This window comes from Panthera tigris, chromosome B3, assembly GCF_018350195.1.
Source record: "Panthera tigris isolate Pti1 chromosome B3, P.tigris_Pti1_mat1.1, whole genome shotgun sequence".
Classification (NCBI taxonomy): Eukaryota; Metazoa; Chordata; class Mammalia; order Carnivora; family Felidae; genus Panthera; species Panthera tigris.
This window is the reverse complement of record NC_056665.1, coordinates 143,310,790-143,330,140: the sequence shown is the minus strand read 5'-3', so window position 1 is coordinate 143,330,140 and position 19,351 is coordinate 143,310,790. Positions and strand designations below refer to the sequence as shown.

General features: G+C 47.5%; 1 protein-coding gene across 9 annotated transcripts in view; it reads left to right on the top strand.

The window, feature by feature from the left end:
• Positions 1–19,351, top strand: part of MOK (MOK protein kinase) — a 60,576-nt gene that overhangs the window by 18,418 nt on the left and 22,807 nt on the right. For 4 of the 9 annotated variants that reach the window (XM_042990593.1, XM_042990595.1, XM_042990596.1 and 1 more), the window contains exons 2-3: positions 4,531–4,645; positions 17,956–18,045. In XM_042990593.1, coding sequence (XP_042846527.1) covers positions 4,531–4,645; positions 17,956–18,045 — 205 coding nt within the window. Of the gene's footprint in view, positions 1–879; positions 1,105–4,530; positions 4,646–17,955; positions 18,046–19,351 lie in introns of those variants that run through there. The other 5 variants (XM_042990599.1, XM_042990601.1, XM_042990597.1 and 2 more) reach the window with 4 other exon arrangements.

The following is a 19,351-nucleotide window of genomic DNA, read 5'->3' as shown; positions in this document are numbered from 1 at the left end:
CTTCTTTCTTCCCGTGGCTGTTAACTACCGTGCAGTGTATGGTAGTTTGAAGGGGAGTAACATGGTTAGATGCTGTTCTTGGGGAAAGGCATTTTTTCCAATTTCTGCAACTATGTAATTGCAAATAGGATTTTCTCATTTTGCATGACCTGAAGCTAAGACATTTGAAAATGCACACTGAAATTGATACTTGGAGTAAGATTGAAAAGTAGCATCAAGATCAACATTACGTATATATGAATAATGATACGTAGGAATAACACCACACCTGATGCTGTGTGTCAGTAAAAGCAGTTGTTTGTATTAACACTCTAATGAACCGTGAGGCAAAACAGTTTGCCGGCTCCCTGAGCTTCCCAAAAGTTCTTGCAAGACTTATCCATCCTATGTCTGCTCGTTCAAAAAGTGCTGGGCCAGGGGCGCCTGGGGGGCTCAGTCGGTTGAGTGTCCGACTCTTGATTTCACTCCGGTCATGGTCTCACAGTGTGTGAGTTCGAGCCCTGCATCGGGCTCTGTGCTGACAGCATGGGGGTTGCTTGGGATTCTCTCCCTCCCTCTTTCTCTCCTTCTCTCTGTCCCTTCCCTGCTTGTTCTCTTTCTCTCTCTCCCTCCCTCCCTCTCTCAAAATAAATAAACTAAAAAAGAAAAAAAGTGCTTGGCCATTGGCCCTGGGTTCCTCTCCTGTAAAGCAGCCCATTGCTGTGCAGGTGTCCTCTGGGCCCATCAGGTCACCGCCATGAGACTTCCGGGCAGGGAAACCAATGTAAATATGCTGATGCTCCTCTGCCTCGTTGCACCATGAGTCATAAGGTCCTTTGTCTCTGATCCCAAAAGCTGTGTCTTTTGCCAGTACTTGGGACAGTCACAGGCTAACTTCGTAACTTGTGAGTAGGTAAAATCTCAGACAGATAGGAACTTGTTCTGAAAATTTGGTGTAGGTTGAATTTTTGTAACTAAAGTCATTGAATATTTATTTAAAAGGTGATTTTTTAAAAAAGTAGTCTCTACACCCAACGTGGGGCTTGAACTCACTACCCCGAGATCAAGAGTCGGAGGCTCCACTGACTAGGCCGGCCAGATGCTCCAAAGAGATGATTTTTTAAGGTGAAATCTCGCAAATACAAATTCTCAAGAGTCTATTGTTCTCTTTGTTTTATAAATTGTGATATTTATATATCAAGTATGTTAGGGCAATACTTACTAGGTGCCGTAATGGATAAATAAGAACCCCAAAATCTCAGGGGCTTTACATAAGAAAGTTGTGTTTCCTGTTCATGTGAAGTCCTGTGTGGGTGTTCCCCGTTGGGAGTCTTCCCTGGGGGTTTTCCATCATCTTTATCTGCTGAGGTTTCCGGGGATCATTTCTGTCCTGGCTAGTCAGGGGCATGAACCTGCCAGGTCACATGGGGGAGGTCTTCTTTTTCCCTTCTTCCCCCTCCCGACTCTCTTTGTGCCACCACTGCAGCGACCACCACTGCCTCTTTTATACTTTTTTTTTTTAGATTTTATTTTTTTTATATAATCTCTACATTCCATGCAGTGCTCGAACCCACAACCCAGAGATCAAGAGTCGCTTGCTCCACTGACTGAGCCAGCCAGGTGCTCCTGTTTTCAGTTTTTTATTTTTTAATTTTATCTCACTTGTTTATTTCGAGAGAGCCCATGAGCGGGGGAGAGGGGCACAGGGGAGAAAGAGAGAATCTCAAGCAGGCTTCACGTTCAGTGCAGAGCCCCACTTGGGGCTCAATCTCACGACCCTGGGATCGTGACCTGAGCCGAAATCAGGAGTCGGACACTCAACCAACTGAACCACCTGGCGCCCCTTTGTTTCTTTATTCTCACTTTTTATTGTGGAAAATTTCAAGCACGCCAGAAGTAGAGGAAATGATATAGTGAAGCCTCATGTGTATCTGTCACCTAGTTTCAACAGTGATAACATTTTGCTGTTGTTATCCCCACCACTTTTTTTTTTTTTCTGGAGCTTTTAGTTTTTATTATTGCTTTTTAATAAAATGGTGCTCTCATTATGGAAAATATCTAACTTAGTGAGACACTCGTAACCTTTCCCCTGAGAGAGAGAGCCACTAAGCGTATTGTCTTTAAGGACATCATCTGTGTCGTTCTTTTAAATATATTCCGTTGTATGGATAAACCACACGTAAGTTATCTAGTTCTACATTGGGGGGCATCAGTTTTTCCCTGTGAAATAATGTTGAACTAACATCCTGGTATACATACATACTTGAACAAGTGTTTTTTCCAGGGTAGGTTCTACAGCAGCAGTTGCTGTGTCAAAGGGTATGAATGACGTACGGATTTAATACATGTCAAATTGCACTCCGAATGACCGTCCCAGTGTACGTTTGCAGCAGTGGCAAATGGGAACGTGTAGGAGCATTTTCCTTTAAAAAATTTTTTTAACGTTTATTTTTCAGAGGGGAGAGAGTGCGCGCAGGAGCAGGGGAAGGGCAGAGAGAGGGAGACAGAGGATCCGAAGCTAACAGCACAGAGCCCAAGGGGGGGCTCAAACGCGTGAACCGTGAGATCGTGACCTGAGCCAAAGTTGAATGCTTAACCGGCTGAGCCACCCAGGCGCCCCCCATGTTTCTTTTTTTTTTTTTTAAAGTAGATTCCATGCCCATCGTGAGCCCAATGTGGGGCTTGAACTCATGACCCCGAGATCACAAGTGGGACGCTTAACCGACTGAGCCCTGAGCCACCCCAGCACCCCCCACTTTTTTTTCCAGGAGCATTTTAAAGTAATCCCAGGCCTCTTACCATTTCACCTGGCAACACTACAGTATTTCTTGTTAACAAGTAAGGACTTTTTTCCTTTGTAAACGCATAATTTCTGAAAAACACCACTTGTAAAAAAAAGAGTGTCTTTTGTTGTTGGTTTTGAACAAACCAGAATTCACGCAGGCATTACGAAGAGCGGCATTGAGGATGGCCTTCTTTGGAGTTGTGCTGTTTTAAAAGCCTGCTCTGTGCTTAGGTAGGTTTGGGACCCAGAGGGGACAGACAGGCTTCTTTTGGCCCAGGTCTGTCGCATAGGTTTCTGATCTGTTTGCTTCCGGTCAGCTCCACACTGAAGGTTCTTTGCGAGACACAGTTGCAAAGCTTGCCCTATTTCTTCTTGGCCCCACTTTCTGCGTCTCTGCCTCCGTCTCCGGGACCTCCCTCGAGACTCTCTGAAACCAGGGCCTGGCTGAGATGTCAGCGCAAGGAAGAACCATTTGTGTCACCGGGCAGTCTCAACATGACTGTACAATGTTATTCTCCTATTATTTGGGCTGCAGAAGCTTTTCATCCCAGTTAGACTTTTCCTTTCTGGGTTTTTCTCATTCCTTCCATTGCTTCTTGAAAAGTAGCGTTTCTCTCCTGAGCTCATTGTTGTCTGGAAAGAATGTGCTCAGGCGGTCAGTAGTATCCAACACAGCCCACAGCCCTGCCCCTTCCACCTTCCAGAGGCCTGCGGGCCCGGGGGACCCTGCTCTGGCGCCAGGCTCTCCAGCGCCCCAGCCTGCTGCCTGCCGCCAGACTGCATTTTGTTTTTAGATTTTTGTTCCCAGCAGCACCTCATCTCAAGATCCTTATTTCTGCATCTGTCAGAGTTCAGCCAGGAAAACAGAAACTGTTCTGGGTCTTTCAGATACTGTGGGATTTAACATAGTGAATCAGAGGCTGTGCCGAGGTGGTGGTGGGTGGCCGGGGGCAGCCAGGCCCGGGAAGCTGCTGTCAGATTTCAGGAAATTGGGCCGTGCCGCAGATCAGCTGGGCCTCCTGTGGGCTGGGAGGCTGATTTTCAGGAGGATGCTCGGAGGCTGCCCAGAGCCCGCCCGCATCCGTGCCCAGGTGCACCTGCTAGAGAGCCCGCCTCCGCTGCTCCGGCTGTCCGTCTGTCCGGTTCTTGCAGGGTGCGTCTCGCCACGGGATCCAGAGTACAGGGGCAGCGGTACTCGGGGCCCACACGTAGCCTAGCTTCTTTTTTGTTTCTCAGCATGAGAAAATCCTGTTTATTCTTGTCCCCCGTTTTATTGAGAAAGAATTGGCACACAGCTTAAGGCGCACAGCACAGTGGTTTGATTTACGGATGTTGTGAAATGATTACCATGATGAGTTCAGCGAACATCCATCTTCTCGTATAGATACGATAAAAAGAGAAAGGGAAACAGCTTTCTCCTTGTGACCAGGACTCTCCGGACCTAATCTCTTAACGACTCTCCTGTGTGGCGGACGGCTGTGTTGGCTGTAGTCAGTGATCGTGTCACATGTTCCGTCCCTGGCACCTGTTTATCTCGTAACTGGACGTTTGCACCTCTTGGTCGTTGTCTCCAGTCCCCGCCCCTGCCGGCTTCCCTGGAACCGAGGGGAGCACTGAGCGCTGGACACCATGAAAGAACCGTGCTCAGCCTGTCGGTGTTGGGTTATCGTGTGGGTTAAAAAAAAAAAAAAAGACCGCCGTCTGGAAGTTGAGTACACAATACATGCATAAATACGTTTTCTTTGTGTGATTCTTTTTATTTGTAGACTATAAAGCAATTGGCAAAATAGGAGAGGGAACGTTTTCCGAAGTTACGAAGCTGCAAAGCCTGAGAGACGGAAGCTACTACGCGTGTAAGCAAATGAAACAGCGCTTTGAAAGGTAGGCGGTCAGAGACCTGTTTAAGACTAAATACAGCTCTGGGTTCCGCAGTGGGGGGCTGGTACTCACTCAGTGACAGGTAAGAGACGATCAACTTTCTTTGGGCAGAGGATTACGGGCTAACTTGAGGTTTATGACACTAGGTTTTATTCGTGTCCGGCCTTGCTGTAACACCAGTGACCAGGGGTCACAGAACATTTAAACTGTAAAAGCGTGCCTCACTTTCAACAGCCTCCGTGTTCCTGAAAGTCGTATGTTGGACTTTTATAAATGAAACCTGTCTCGACATCGTAGAGGCACTTGTGGTTTGATTAGTCCTGAGTTCGTTAACCTATTGAGAAACAATTTCCAGATCGGGTTGGGGAACTCTGTTCCCTGACACTGATCCATTGCTGCTCGTGGAGAGGGGAGCTGGCTTGTTCTGGGTTCATCCCTTGGGGGACTGCTGTGGCTTTGCCCTCAGAGGGGTCTCTCGAATCCCTCAAGTTTGCAGCTTCTAACGGGTCAGACGCCAGGTGTGATTAGGAAGCTCTGTTGGGACAGTGAAGCCGATGCCGGCCTCACTGCAGCTGTGGAACTTTCAGTGAAGAGGTTCGAAGCTCAGCCTTTTTTTCTTTTTTTTTTTAATATAGCAAAGGAATCGAAGTCTCTAAATATTAAAAGCAAGTTGAAAAGGGGCGCCTGGGTGGCTCAGTCGGTTGCACGTCCGACTTCGGCTCAGGTCACGATCTCGCGGTCCGTGAGTCCGAGCCCCATGTCGGGCTCTGTGCTGACGGCTCCGAGCCTGGAGCCTGTTTCAGATTCTGTGTCTGCCCCTCCCCTGCTCATGCTCTCTCTCTGCCCTAAAAATAAATATAAAAACATTAAAAAATTTTTTAAATAAATAAATAAAAGCAAGATGTAAAAAAAGAGTCCTTCCCCCACATTGACACAGAGCCTTCTGAAGTGTTTCAGGGTATCAACCTTGATTTCAAACTCTTGGCATAAAAAATTACTTCTCAGATCAGAAAGGAGTACAGGGCAGTTCGCCATGTCAGAAGGTCTGAGAACAGTAATGTGATCTTCACGACATCCGCACGGGGCGTGTGGGACCGTCCCTGGTTTGCGAGCACGCGAGGAGAGGTGCTTAGAGATCGGAAGTAGCTTGACAGCTGTCACTCTAGGTCACTAGGTGGGCAGAGGCATATTTGAATCCAGATCTTATGAAGCCAAACTCCTCCTCCTCCCCTGCCCGAAGCGTGCGGTCATTTACCCGCCACTGTTGAGACTCTGAAGTCACTGGGTCTCCAGTCCTTCCTCTGTGTGTTCTGCATCCTCTGGGTCTCTTGATCTTTTCCCTCCTCCATCTTTACCTGTGAACGACTCGTGATGGGAATTTATCCCATATGTAAAGAGCAGACTTCCTTAAACAGCCAGCTTTCAGAGATGCCACAAACACAGAGTAGCAGAGAAAGGACTTTGAGCAGCGGGACGTGACACGTGCACCTTAGGAGAGGCCTGGAGTCCCCATCGGGTTCCGCCGTCAGGCTCGGGGTGGATGGTGTAGTTGCAACAGGGCTCGTTCGCCCCTGTCTTGTGAGGAGGTAGATATGAAAGGTGGACCAGACAGACAGCCTGCTGACCTGAGGCCTTCCTGCGACCGTTGCTGCGTCGGGGTGACGTGCTGGCCGTCAGGAGGGATCACACCCCGTCACGGGTGTGCCTTCAGGAGAGTCGAGAGATCTCTGTAACACGTCGTAGAAAGGTTGCATCAAAGAACAGGGACGTGGTTTCCTGGCGGTGAAGCGCAGCCCGGATCCACCACCTACCAGGTCCCTGGCACACCGAGTGCCTCGCCCACTGAACCTTGGCTTCCTTGTCGTGAGGTGCTTGACGACTAAATGAGGGAATGCAGGGCAAGTTGGGAGCAAAGCGGGGGCACGCGGCAAATGTTCGGTAGATGGTAGCCTTCCTTACTGTATGTGCGGTCACGTGTGGGATTTCAGAAACAATTAATGCTCTTTGTCTTAACTTTAAAAGTGGTTGATGGGGCACCTGGGTGGCTCAGTTGGTTAAGGGTCCGACTACAGCTCAGGTCATGATCTCGTGGTTCGTGGGTTCGAGGCCCGCATCGGGCTCTGTGCTGACAGCTCGGAGCCTGGAGCCCGCTTCTGATTCTGTGTCTCCCTCTCTCTCTGCCCCTCCCCTGCTCACACTCTGTCTCTGTCTTTCAATAATAAATAAACATTAAAAACATTAAAAATAAATAAATAAATAAAAGTGGTTGATGGGGCACCTGGGTGGCTCAGTCGGTTGAGCGCCCGACTTCGGCTCGGGTCACGATCTCACGGTTGGTGAGTTCGAGCTCCACGTCGGGCTCGCTGGTGTCAGCACAGAGCCTGCTTTGGATCCTCTGTCTCCCTCTCTCTCTGCCCCTCCCCCACTTGCACTCTCTCAAAAGTAAATAAAACATTTAAAAAAATCAAGAAAATAGAAGTGGTTGATTGGAACATATATTGTTCTTTTAAAAACTCATAAAAGTGAAGGTTTTTAATACAATGCCACTGAGTCAGTGTTACTTTTTAAATTTTGTTTTCTTTTACTTGTTTGTTTAATAATCCCTACACTTAATGTGGGGCTTGAACTCACAAACCCAAGATCAGGAGTCCTATGCTCCACTGACCCAGCCAACCAGGCACCCCGGAGTTACTTTCTGTAAAGTTTGTGTACGTATAGGGGATTATGAACAGGCTTTAGTGTATTATTTTTTTTTAATATTTATTTATTTTGAAAGGACGGGTGGGGAAGCATGAGCGGGGAAGGGGCAGAGAGAGAGGGAGACAGCGAATCCCAAGCAGGCTCCGCACTGTCAGCACAGACCCTGACGGGGCTCGATCTCACGAACCATGAGGTCATGACCTGGGGAACAGGCTTTAGTTTCTGTTGTATAAATAACAATTTCACATATTGGCTCTACTTAAAAGGAAGTACATTTACTCCGGCTAGTGGTATTTTGTCGCTGTTTGATGTACGGAATCCGTGATAGAGTCTCAGGCTAGTTTTGATAGGTATCTGCCAGCTGTGTAATCCAAACCTAAGAGGAAGTGGACTCTGGGTTTATTCACGTGAGTTCTGATTTGGTCTTGATACATAGGTCCAAACCTATAGGAGATTATAATCCAATACTATCGTTATTTATCTAATAATTGTTCCTGCTTAGATTCTTCCAGCTGTGGCTATGGGGAGCTCCTTCAGGTTGGCGCCTATGTTCTTTTGACATGCCCCATCCTTTTTATCTTTTTTCCTTTTTTAACACTTTCATTTCTTCAGATCCTGAAGGCTCATCTTGTATTTTTCCTCCCCTAGAATCATCCATTTCTCCAAGGAGCCCTGGTTCCTTTCATTGGAGAAAGGTATTTAGAAAACGAGATCTTGGCACCAGGGGTGCTCATTCCTACTGGGAAGTCAGTCCCTCTAGACTCAGCAGACAGACCTAGTATGTGTATGATCCATATGTACACACATCTCTCTTTTTCTCTCTCCACCCTCTCATCTATCTTGTCGGGTAAGCATGAGTCCATACCGATAAATAAATGAGTGAATAAATAAATTGGGATGAGGGGACAATTCTTTATAGAAGGACTCCAGTTAATAAATATAGAAGGAATGAGGGGAATAGAAAATCCTCATTAGAATACCAGTGGTAATTTCTACAGGCAAGATAAACTGAGGAACCCTGAGATTAGTAGGTGAAACTTGGAAGAGAACAGGGTTTCGGCAGAGCCTCCAGTGGTTCCCCCTAACTATTAATTAACGTGGTGGTTCTAGCATATGTCCATAAATTGTCTGATATCCCTTCCTTCAGGAGGTGGGGCTTACTTTCCTTGCCTTTGAGTGTGGGCTTCACTTGTTCCTGAAGGATAGAAAATAGGAAGGGAAAGTTAGTAATTTTACAATGAAAAACCCGGAAGATACCACCTTAACTAAATGATTAACACCATCAGTAATAAGCCATATAGATGTCATGTACTTCCTGATTCAATGGGATTGAAAAAGCACACATATCACCTCCATCGTGTTCTTTCCTGAAGATCCATAATCTCCGCTTACTTATGAGAATACATCAGCCCAGCCCAAATTAAGGGGCATTCCGCAGAATACCTGCTTGCTACTCCTTAAAACTGTGAAGGTAATGAAAAACAAAGACACGAACCGTCACAGACTGGAGGGTGAGTAAGGGAACATGACGTCTTAATTGCAATGAGGTATCCTTCACCCTGGAAGAGAAAAAGACATTCCCGGGGAAACTGGGGAAATCCAAATAAAGTGTCTAATTAATAGAATTGTACCAATGTTAATTTTTTAGTTTTGATAAATGTCGTGTAAGGTGTTAACATGAAAAGAGGCTGGGTTACAATAGAGAGCTGTACTATCTTGATAACCCTTGTTAGTCTAAAATGATTGGAGGACGCCCAGGTGGCTCTGTCAGTTAAGCATCCGACTTGATACTGGCTCAGGTCATGATCTCACGCTTCATGGGATTGAGTCCTACATTGGGCTCCTCGCTGAACACCAAGCCTGCTTGGGATTCTCTCCCTCTCTGCCCTTCCCCCACTTGCACGTGCACTCTCTCTCTCTCAAAACAAATAAACTTAATAAAATGATTATGGGGCACCTGGGTGGCTCGGTGGGTTGAGCTTCCAACTTTGGCTCAGGTCGTGATCTCACAGTTCGTGGGTTCGAGCCCCACATCAGGATCTATGCTGACAGCTCAGAGCCTGGAACCTGCTTCGGATCCTGTGTCTCCCTCTCTCTCTGCCCCTCCCTCGCTCACACTCTTTTTCCCCTCTCAAAAGTAAAATAAAACATTTAAAAAATGAAGCAAAAAATCAAACAAAAATAACCATAAGTGACCTGGAATGACTGATATTGTTCCTAAGCCCCCTCCATTCTTATTTCTGACTTATAGGAAGAAATGACTCTATAGTTTCTAGAAGAAAGACGACTGCTTTTGGGGTCGTTTCTAGGAAGGAGATTGCTAATAATTTGTTGGATGTTCCAGGGTCGCTGATACTTGGTCCACAAGTTTAATGTTGTTCTTCTGTTCTTTAACCATGAAAATCATATTTCTAGCTTTTGGAGTTCTGGAATATCTATCACCATTATTAAACAGTTTAATCTTACTCAGTTGAAGAATAATTTTAGGTTCTTTAAAATCCATTTCTGCTCATGTATCACTGTCTAAGTAAATCCTCAAAGTCACCTTGCACAGTCGTGTGGGTGGCATGACAAACGAGAAGCGGCAGCAAGAAAATCACGCTGAGTCACACGGGCAGAGTGAGGCTGGCATTTGGAGCTGCTGACTCCCACCTCTTCCAAGTTTTACTTCCTTTCCTTTCCCTCTTACTGAAATAGAAACGGACGGCGTTTGCAGTAATAGTGGCTAGTGTGAAGTGCAGGCAAGGTCACACAAGCCGGTTCTTTAGTGCCGTGGCAAGAAGGGTCCTTTCGGCTCATGAGGATGGATTTCCTCCAGAGTCACTCGAAGCCTCAGTTCGGGGATAGCGAGTCACTGGCCGGAGGCTGCGGCGCGGCCCAGGCCTCCCTATCCCTGTTTTGGTCTGTCTTCCCAGTGGTCCCCACCTGCACTCGCAAGCACAACAGTTCATTAGAGCCCTCCCCCACCCCCACCCCCACCCCCACCCCCACTTCCTTTTTCTTTTTGCTACGATTGTATTCTGTATTCTGCGCATAGAAACACTGTAAAGAAATGGAATGAGTCTCTTTTAAAAAGAAATTCCATCTTGAACTGTGTAGGCTCTTGCTTTGTATCCTGAAGGAGTGAGACTGACACATACGTGCTACTCGTGGTCAGCACAGGGTCGGGGCCCAGGCTCTGAAGGTAGAACAGCTCTTCTTCCACTGTTGGTTCTGTGACCTGGGACAGTTCCTCACTCCCTCGGTGCCTCAGTTGCTTTGTAGCTACCAGGTAGATGCCTCCCCGGGCTCGACCTCACGGGAGCCTCGCGAGGGTTGACCTGAGGCAGGTGGGCACCCCGCACAGTGCTGGTGCTGTGATCCAGCCATCGACCAACCTGCCATACGACAGCGCGGGTGAGCGGGGCTTGAAACCTTTTGAAAACCGAAGTGGGGTGCTAACGGCAGTCGTGATGCAGAGGACAGCGGCTGGTCACCACGTGTCTGGCGCCATGCCCAGCCCTGGGTGAGCTGTGGACGTGCGGCATTTAACCCTCGCGGCAGCCCTGCGAGAAAGATGCTGTCGTTGCCTTCTTTCAGGCGAGGGAAGCGCGGCTGGAGGGCCGAGTTCTCTCACCTGCCCGGTGTCACCCAGCTGGCCAGCAGTAGGGCCCAGCGTGGGACCCGGGTCTGTGCAGGGCCAAGGCCTGCGTTCTCTCCAGTGCTCTTGACTGCGGCGGAATGCCGTGCGGCCGTCCGGTCTTGACTTAGTACATGGTTTTTCTCAAGTCCCATCACTGCCTGGTCTTCAAATTACTTTTACCAAAATAAAGTCTGCTTTGTGAGGTTATAAAGAAAGGCAAAGGCAAGCAATCCATGAGTCACTTTAAGAGCTTTTAGTTAATAATATAATCATAGAAAATCTTAAACGTGAACAAAGTAAACGGAACAGTGTGATGAACCCCAGGTACCCAGCAGCCGGAATCAACAGGCCTGTGATTTTGATTTCGTGTGCACGTTTACCCGGTCCTTCCCCACTTGCTTGTTAGCATGTGGGGCTTTTTCTTGAAAGGCAAAATTTGCATACATTACAACGCACATTTCTTTACTGTCTAATATTCTGGAAAACAGATGTTCTCGTGTAATTAAGAGATAGAACACTTCTGTCACCTAGGAAGCTCCTTTGTGACAGTTCTCCACCCCCATCCCAGGCTGCCACTATTCCGGGTTTTTTCCTTTATCCTCTTGTAGAAATTCGTATTAAATGGAATCTTGGAATGTGGTCCCGAGACCAGCTCTGTCGGGTCAGCGTGGACTCTCGGAGGTTCATCTGCACTGTTGCACCCACAGCTGATAACCTTTTTACGGCTGAGCTGCACGCACTGTGACCTCAGCACCCTTTGCGTGTCCATTCTCCCGGTGACGGGCTTTGCTGTCGTTTTGGTTTGGGGCTGCTGGTGGTAAAGCTGCCGTGAGAACTCGTGCACAAGCCTGCCTGGGATGTGTGTCTTCCTTCTTCCTTAGGCAATCGCCTAGAACAGCATCTCTGGATCAGAGGGTGGGTGTATGTTTAAAAGAAACTGCCAAGCCTTTTCTCGAACTGATTCCACCTGTTTGCATCCCCACCAGCAGAGAAGGAGAGTTCCAGGTGCTCTGTACCCCCACCAGCGTGCGGTGGCGTCCGTGTTAAGTTGTAGCTGTCCTGGTGAGCGCCGTGGCCTCTTCCTGTGGTTAGTTTGCTCTTCCCTGACAGCCAGTGGCAAAGAATGCTGACTCGTGTGCTTATCCGCCATTCGTGTACCTTCTTTCGAGAAACGTGTCAGAGTATTTCTTTCCTAAACATTTGAAATCATTCACCTGTGAAATCTCTGGGCCTAGAAGGTTTCTTCGTGCGGAGGCCCCCCCTCCCCCACCCCTCCCCGGCCCCATAACGTTGGTCACAGCGTCACTTGTAGTGGCGACCAGCTGGAAACGGAACGAAGGAGTGGGGCGGGTGGGGCGTCATGGTACGTCTGCACCGTGGGATGTTGAAGAATCAGAACGATGCCAAATGATACAGGGTCCTCGTAGGTTTTTTTAATTTTTTTTTTATTTTTTTTTTTAACGTTTATTTATTTTCGAGACAGGGAGAGACAGAGCATGAACAGGGGAGGGTCAGAGAGAGGGAGACACAGAATCTGAAACAGGCTCCAGGCTCTGAGCTGTCAGCACAGAGCCCGACGCGGGGCTCGAACTCACGGACCGCGAGATCATGATCTGAGCCGAAGTCGGCCGCCTAACCGACTGAGCCACCCAGGCGCCCCTTCGTAGGTTTTTTTAAAGCTCCATTGAGATGTAATTTAAATTTCATCAAATCCACCCATGGTAGGAGCAGTTTAGGAAATTTATGCAGGTGTCCAGCTGCCGCCATGATCCCATCTAAGAGCACTTCCGTCAGCCGTGAGGAGGCCCTTGCTAACAAATTCCGTTTCTTTGGGAAACATGGGGCTATTTTGGTTTTCAGTTTTGTGTCACATTTGGTAATTGTGTTTCTCAAGGACTTTGTCTCTTTAAGTTGTCATATTTCTTGGCATACAGTTGTTCGCGTTACCCCCTTTCGGCTTTTTAACATCTAACTGTAGTGATACCGTCTCTTTCACTCCTGATACCGGTTGGCAGTGCTGGTGTTTTATGTCATTTTTTCCTCCATTGGTCTTGCCAGGGGTTTATCAGTTTTATGAATCTTTTCAAAGAATCGTTGTTAATTTCCTTTGTTGTTTGTTTGTTTTCTGTGCCATTGATTTCTGCTCTTCCATTATTGCTTTTCTTCTACTTTGGTTTAATTTAGTGTTCTTATTCTGCTAAAAAATTTTTTTTTTAACGTTTATTTATTTTTGAGACAGAGAGAGACAGAGCATGAACGGGGGAGGGGCAGAGAGAGAGGGAGACACAGAATCTGAAACAGGCTCCAGGCTCTGAGCAGTCAGCACAGAGCCCGACGCGGGGCTCGAACTCACATACCGCGAGATCGTGGCCTGAGCCGAAGTCGGACGCTTAACCGACTGAGCCCCCCAGGCGCCCCTTATTCTGCTGTCTAAAGGTGAAAACTTAGATAATTGGTTTTTAACTATTTCTTCCTTTCCAACATAAGCACTTAAAGCCATAAATACACTTCTAAGCCCTGTTTTCCTGCATCCTATAAATTTTGATATGTTGTGCTTTCTTGTTGCTTGGCTTAAATGTTTTCTAACTTCCCTTGTGATTTCTTCTTTACCCGCGATTCATTTACAAGTGTGTTGCTTAATTTGCAGGTGTTTGGGATTTTTCTAGCTAACTTACTATCATTGATTTCTAGTTTACGCCCGTTGTAGTCAGAGAACAACATGTTCTGGAAGTCTTTGTATTTGGAAATTTATCGAGATTGATCTTTGGGTCCAGATATTCATCTGAGTGGAGAGCATATTCTAGCTCCAGGTGTTAAGTAACAGGTGTTATGTAAAAGCTCGTTAGGTCAAGGTGGTTAACAGTGCTGGTAGGATCTTGGATCTCTTGACTGGTTTTCTGAATGACTGTTGTGTCACTCAGTTGTGTCTCAGTTGTATAGAGAGTATTGAAACTTCAACCCTTTCTTCTTTCTTCTGTCAGTTTTCACTTGTGTATTGAAGCTTTCTTACTTAGCACACACACATTTGTAGCTGTCATGCCTTTTTGATGTATTGTCCCATCACTATGAAGCATTATAGATAGTAATAATCTTTATTTAGGGGCACCTGGGTGACTCATTCGGTGAAGCGTCCGACTTCAGCTCAGGTCATGATCTCCTGGTTCGTGGGTTCGAGCCCCATGTCGGGCTCTGTGCTGACGGCTCAGAGCCTGGAGCCTGCTTCCGATTCCGTGTCTCCCTCTCTCTCTGCCCCTCCCCCATTCATGCTCTGTCTCTCTCTGTCTCAAAAATAAACGTTAAAAAAAATTAAAGAAGTAATAATCTTTGTTTTGAAGTCTAGTTTGTCTAATATTAATATACCCACTTCTTCCCCTTCAGCTTAGGGACTTTCTTCCTGCAGACTGGATCGGTTAGATAAACTTTTCTGTAAAACCCTTCCAATAAAATGAAGTGTTGACATTTCAAAATTAATATTTTTTATTCTTTATTTTTATTTTTATTTTTATTTTAATATTTTTTATTCTTTAAAGACTTGGACCCGGTAATATAATTTTTCCAGTTGCGGAAAAACGCACGTATGGGGGATCTTGTCTCTTCCTTTTGGAGCAGAGGCTGCCTGCGCTCCTCTGTGTCCAGTTACACGATCGTTTTGGTCTCCAGCAGGACAGTGAAAACGAACAAAACCCTGAATGTCACCTGACCACAAAATTCGAAGCAACTCCAAGGCGCAGAAAAGTGGTTAATTCCAGTTGTTAGATATTTTTCATGATTTTTAAAAGAACAGGGTTTATTTGTATTTTATTAAAACAAAATATTGTTGGGGCACCTGGGTGGCTCAGTCAGTTGAGCATCTGACTCTTGATTTCAGCTCAGGCCATGGTCCCAGGATCGTGGGATCAAGCCCTGTGTTGGGCTCTGCTCTGAGTGTGGAGCCTGCTTGAGATATTCTCTCTCTCTCTCTCTCTCTCTCTCTCTCTCTCTCTCCCTCCCCCTCCCTCTCTCTCTCTCTCTCTCCCTCTCCCTCTCCCTCCCCCCCAATAAAATTTAATAAAATATTGTTATTTGAACAAAGCTAGTGATACTTAGATGAAAATGTCTTTTTAAATGTATTAGTTCATTATTTCTGAGAGAAATGTCTGTGGAGACACGAAAGAATTATGTCTACAATAAGCAATAATGTCTTTCAGGGTATGATAACAGGTTTTCATATTAAAGCTGAGCAGAGTGGATACTTGTTCGTCTCAACGACCAGGCTGTTTGACCCTCCAGTTCGGAAAACTTATTTTTTTCCTATAGGATGTTCGGAAATCAGAGCTATTGCCGGCTCCACTGGTCTCTTGCTCTTTCCACCAAGGCAGGGTTTCCCAGCCTTGGTACTGCTGACATTCGGGCCCAGCTTATTACTTATTGTGGGGCCTGTCCTGGGCCCTGTGGGATACTGAGCATCAACCCCGGCTGCTGCCACTGAATGCCAAATGGAACAGTATGTTACAGAACCTGTGACAGCTAACGGCGTCCCAGACATTGTCAAACATCCCCTGGGGGGCGAGGTCCCTCCCCCGTGAGAGCCACTGACCTACGGCACGCCAGGGGTAGAGGCATGACAGGCACAGGCACCGGCTGGAGGTGGGGTCTCCAGCAACCTAGCCCTGAGTCAGGAGACCCCCCCCCCAAGGTGCGGGACCTCGAAGAGGGGCTCAGTGGTCTCCTCCAGTGCAGACCCCAGGGAGAGGGATTAAAAGAGGCTCTTCCATCGGTAGCCCATGTGCCCCCACAAGAGTGTTTCACTTGATCTTTCTTTCTTCCTATTGCCTGATTGGTGTCTTTGTTCACCTCCCCTGTCCGAAGGAAAAAAGGTGTTCCTATCATGCCACTCAAAGGATAGTCTGGAGCGGTGTGTTCTCTGGAACCCTCGTTCTAAGGGTTGGTGACTAGATAGTTTGTAAGAAGTGATCCTAGGGCAAAAAAGTTTGGGACATGTTGGTTTCAATAAAGGTAAACTTTTGTGGGATTTTTTAATGTATATTTATTTTTGAGAGAGAGAGAGAGAGTGAGCAAGCATGAGTGGGGGAGGGGCAGAGAGAGAGGGAGACACAGAAACCGAAGCAGGCGCCAGGCTCCGAGCTGTCAGCGCAGAGCCCGAGGCGGGGCTTGACCTTACAAACCGCGAGATCGTGACCTGAGCCGAAGTCGAACACAAACCGACTGAGCCTCCCAGGCGCCCCGATTTGTAGGATTTTTGAAAACTTTTCAACAGTAAAATCAACAGTAGTTTATGGCTTTCCAAAAGGAGCTGGAGTGGGCCTATCTCAAACTTTCTGAGCGTCCCAGGCCACGATCTCGCGGTATGTGAGTTCGAGCCCCGCGTCGGGCTCTGTGCTGACTGCTCAGAGCCTGGAGCCTGTTTCCGATTCTGTGTCTCCCTCTCTCTCTGCCCCTCCCCCGTTCATGCTCTGTCTCTCTCTGTCCCAAAAATAAAAAAAAAAAACGTTGAAAAAAAATTAAAAAAAAAAAAAACTTTCTGAGCGTGAAGTTCCTTGATAAAGCATTTTCTAGAGGAAGAATGTTCTATGGGACATATTTGGGAAGCATTGTTCTAAAGGCATCTAGGGGAGGCCGTGATGCTGGCGAGGAGCAGGTGGTGGGGTAGGCACTAAGCTGACAGAGTGAGCGGAGAGCGTCACGATCTGGTCTCTGCACACGCCAGGCCGAACACGGTGGTCACGAGAACAGCGAAAGACTCCTATTCTGGGTAGTAACCGGCTATCCTGAGCCTCTTGAGTGCTGACCCTTCCCACCTCCACCCTACACCTGGCCCTTGGCCGGCACTCCCCAGACCTCTCCTCTCTCCAGAGCTAAAAGGTTGGTACCTGGTTCAACAGGGGCCCCCTCCGTAGGACCTTGTTCCAGCACGGTGGGCTCTGTCTTTTCGGGTTGGTTGTTGACTGTGATGCACAAGTTGCTAACATTTTGCAGATGTCGTCCTGGGTGTGAGGGAAGCAACAGGGGAAAGTAAATGAAAGAGAGTCTAAAACTTTTAGTCAGAAATATCCTTACACTCAGACTATTCAGGCTTTTCTCATATACCAGGCTCCCATTTGTTGGCTGGCACGAGACTTAACATATTCACACTGATTTAAGACAGTAATAAGACACTATTGGGTATAACTGCTCTTTGAAGAACCAGACAAAATGCTGAGCTTTACACTGTATATTAAAAGTTGGCAGAACGGAGTTTTGGCAGTTCAAAGGAAGAAGACTATTCCCGCAGTTAGTTCCTTTCAGAGCCGAGGCCATGGAAGTCTCTGGTGGATCTAGTCGTTTGATTGGACATGACCACGACCACGACCGTGACCGTGGGCCCGTCCATGGGGGGTTATCTCTTGGAAGCGGTCTCTGGAGTGTGGTGACAGCCGGCCCATCCCCATCTGCTTCCGTCCCACTCACGTTGGCGAGGTTTGATGTAAACGGCGCCTGGCAGACCCGTCTTCGTAAAGAAGAGCTGGCGGTAGGTAAGTCACACCTGCCGAGGGAACGCCAGCCGCCCGCTGAATGAAAGTGAGAAAATGTACAGCTTTCGTGAAAGATAAGGAAGATTAGCGTGTTCGTGGACATTTGAAATGGGTATTTTCAGGGGGTATTTCTGTTGCTCAATTGGTTAGTTCCCATAAACTGATTAATAGGAAATTCTAATGTTTGTTTCCATGTTTACTAATTATAAAAGAAACGACTAAGGTTTCTAAGGGAAACTACTAAGGGAAAATTTGAATAAATGTCCAAAGCCATAAGAACCTTGATTTTTATCAGATGATGCAGAACGAGACATGTTGAACGTCACCTGCTGGCGGGAGAAATACTGAGTCGATGAACTTGCTTGCAATATGTGTGAGGTTCTCCGTTGTGATCATGGGTAATAAATAATGATTGAATAACCCTAATCTGAGGCTGACTTGAATTATGAATTAATTATTTATTTTTACCCACGCAATAGTATCGAGCAAGTGAACAGTCTACGGGAGATACAAGCACTGAGGCGCCTGAACCCACACCCGAACATCCTCACGTTGCACGAAGTGGTTTTGTAAGTATTCCTGGGGCTTTACAATGGTCTGCATTTGATGACAACGATCAAATCTCTTTTTAAGGAAGAAAACTGTGGCAGACATTTGAAATATTTGCTTTGTAGCTCAGGGAGTAATGATTCTCATTTTATCTTAAGTCACGTATTTATTTGGACAAATGTGTATCTGATTCCTAACGTGGAAATACCTTCGTTTAGGTGATTCCCTATCATAAAAGTGGACAGAATTCAAACGGTTCCTCTCCCGTAGCTCAGTGAGGCTTCCTTGTAGGCAGTGGCCTGTGCATCCGAGGCCTCGAGTGTGAGTTATGGGCAAATGGGAAAGCACTGTGGTCCTACATCAGGGATTGTCATGTGTCAGGGATTGTCCCTGCCGGCTGTCACGTCTGCACCGTGTCAGGTAGTGTGACCCCCCCCCCCACCTTACTATGGTTGCTGTAATTTGGGGGACTTGTCACTTGTGTTCTAATTATAGATTAGTCTCCTTACGTGAGGCTCACCTACCCATCAGGAAGGCAGGGCACACCTCACCTGCAGGTGCCGGCAGTTCCGCACTGCCCTTCTGGACTCTGAGCCGGGAACTCGGACCCAGGGTTCTGGAACTTGCCTTTCTGTGCGCCCTGAGAAGGTGCACGCTCCGTGAAGCTCTCCGCGGCGCTCCGGGCCGCTTTAAAACCAGCCGGGACACTACGGTCTCTGACGAAGTGCGTGGGTTTTCATCAGGGAAGAGAGCAGTTTGAAACTCACAGTGGAATGTCTTGTCATAGCCGCGTGGCCTCCTGGCCTGGAGCCCGCGGTGCGCACTGGTCACAACACCGCCCACTGCACGCCGCGTCCTGGGCACTCTCCGGGCCTGCGTGTGCGCCCCCCCCTCCAGGCAGCCCCTCTGGAGGCGACCTGACTAGTAGGGTCTGGAGTGACACGTGCTCCTCTGCCGAGGGCTCAGGGGCCTTCAAACAGGGCAGTGTCAGCTCCAGAGAAGCGGGCAGCCCGGCCAGAGGCCTCGGTCCCCACCCCGTGCAAGGCCTGGACCCCACCTGGGCTTGGGGTGACCCGTCTTCCTCCCTTTTCCCCTGACTGGTTTGTGGATTTTTGTCTCCCCATCATAATTTATCCCAGGTACATGGGAGAATCTAGGTAAGTTAGAACTAAATTTGCAGTCACGGAGCATGAATTAAATTCTTTCTCCTCTGTTTTGCTTAGCCGACTCTCGACCTCCTTTCTCCTTTCTGCCAGTACTTAGTTCTATATTTTTAAGACACATCTCATTAAAAAGGGGGGAAGCATTTAGAATTTTTGCTTAAAG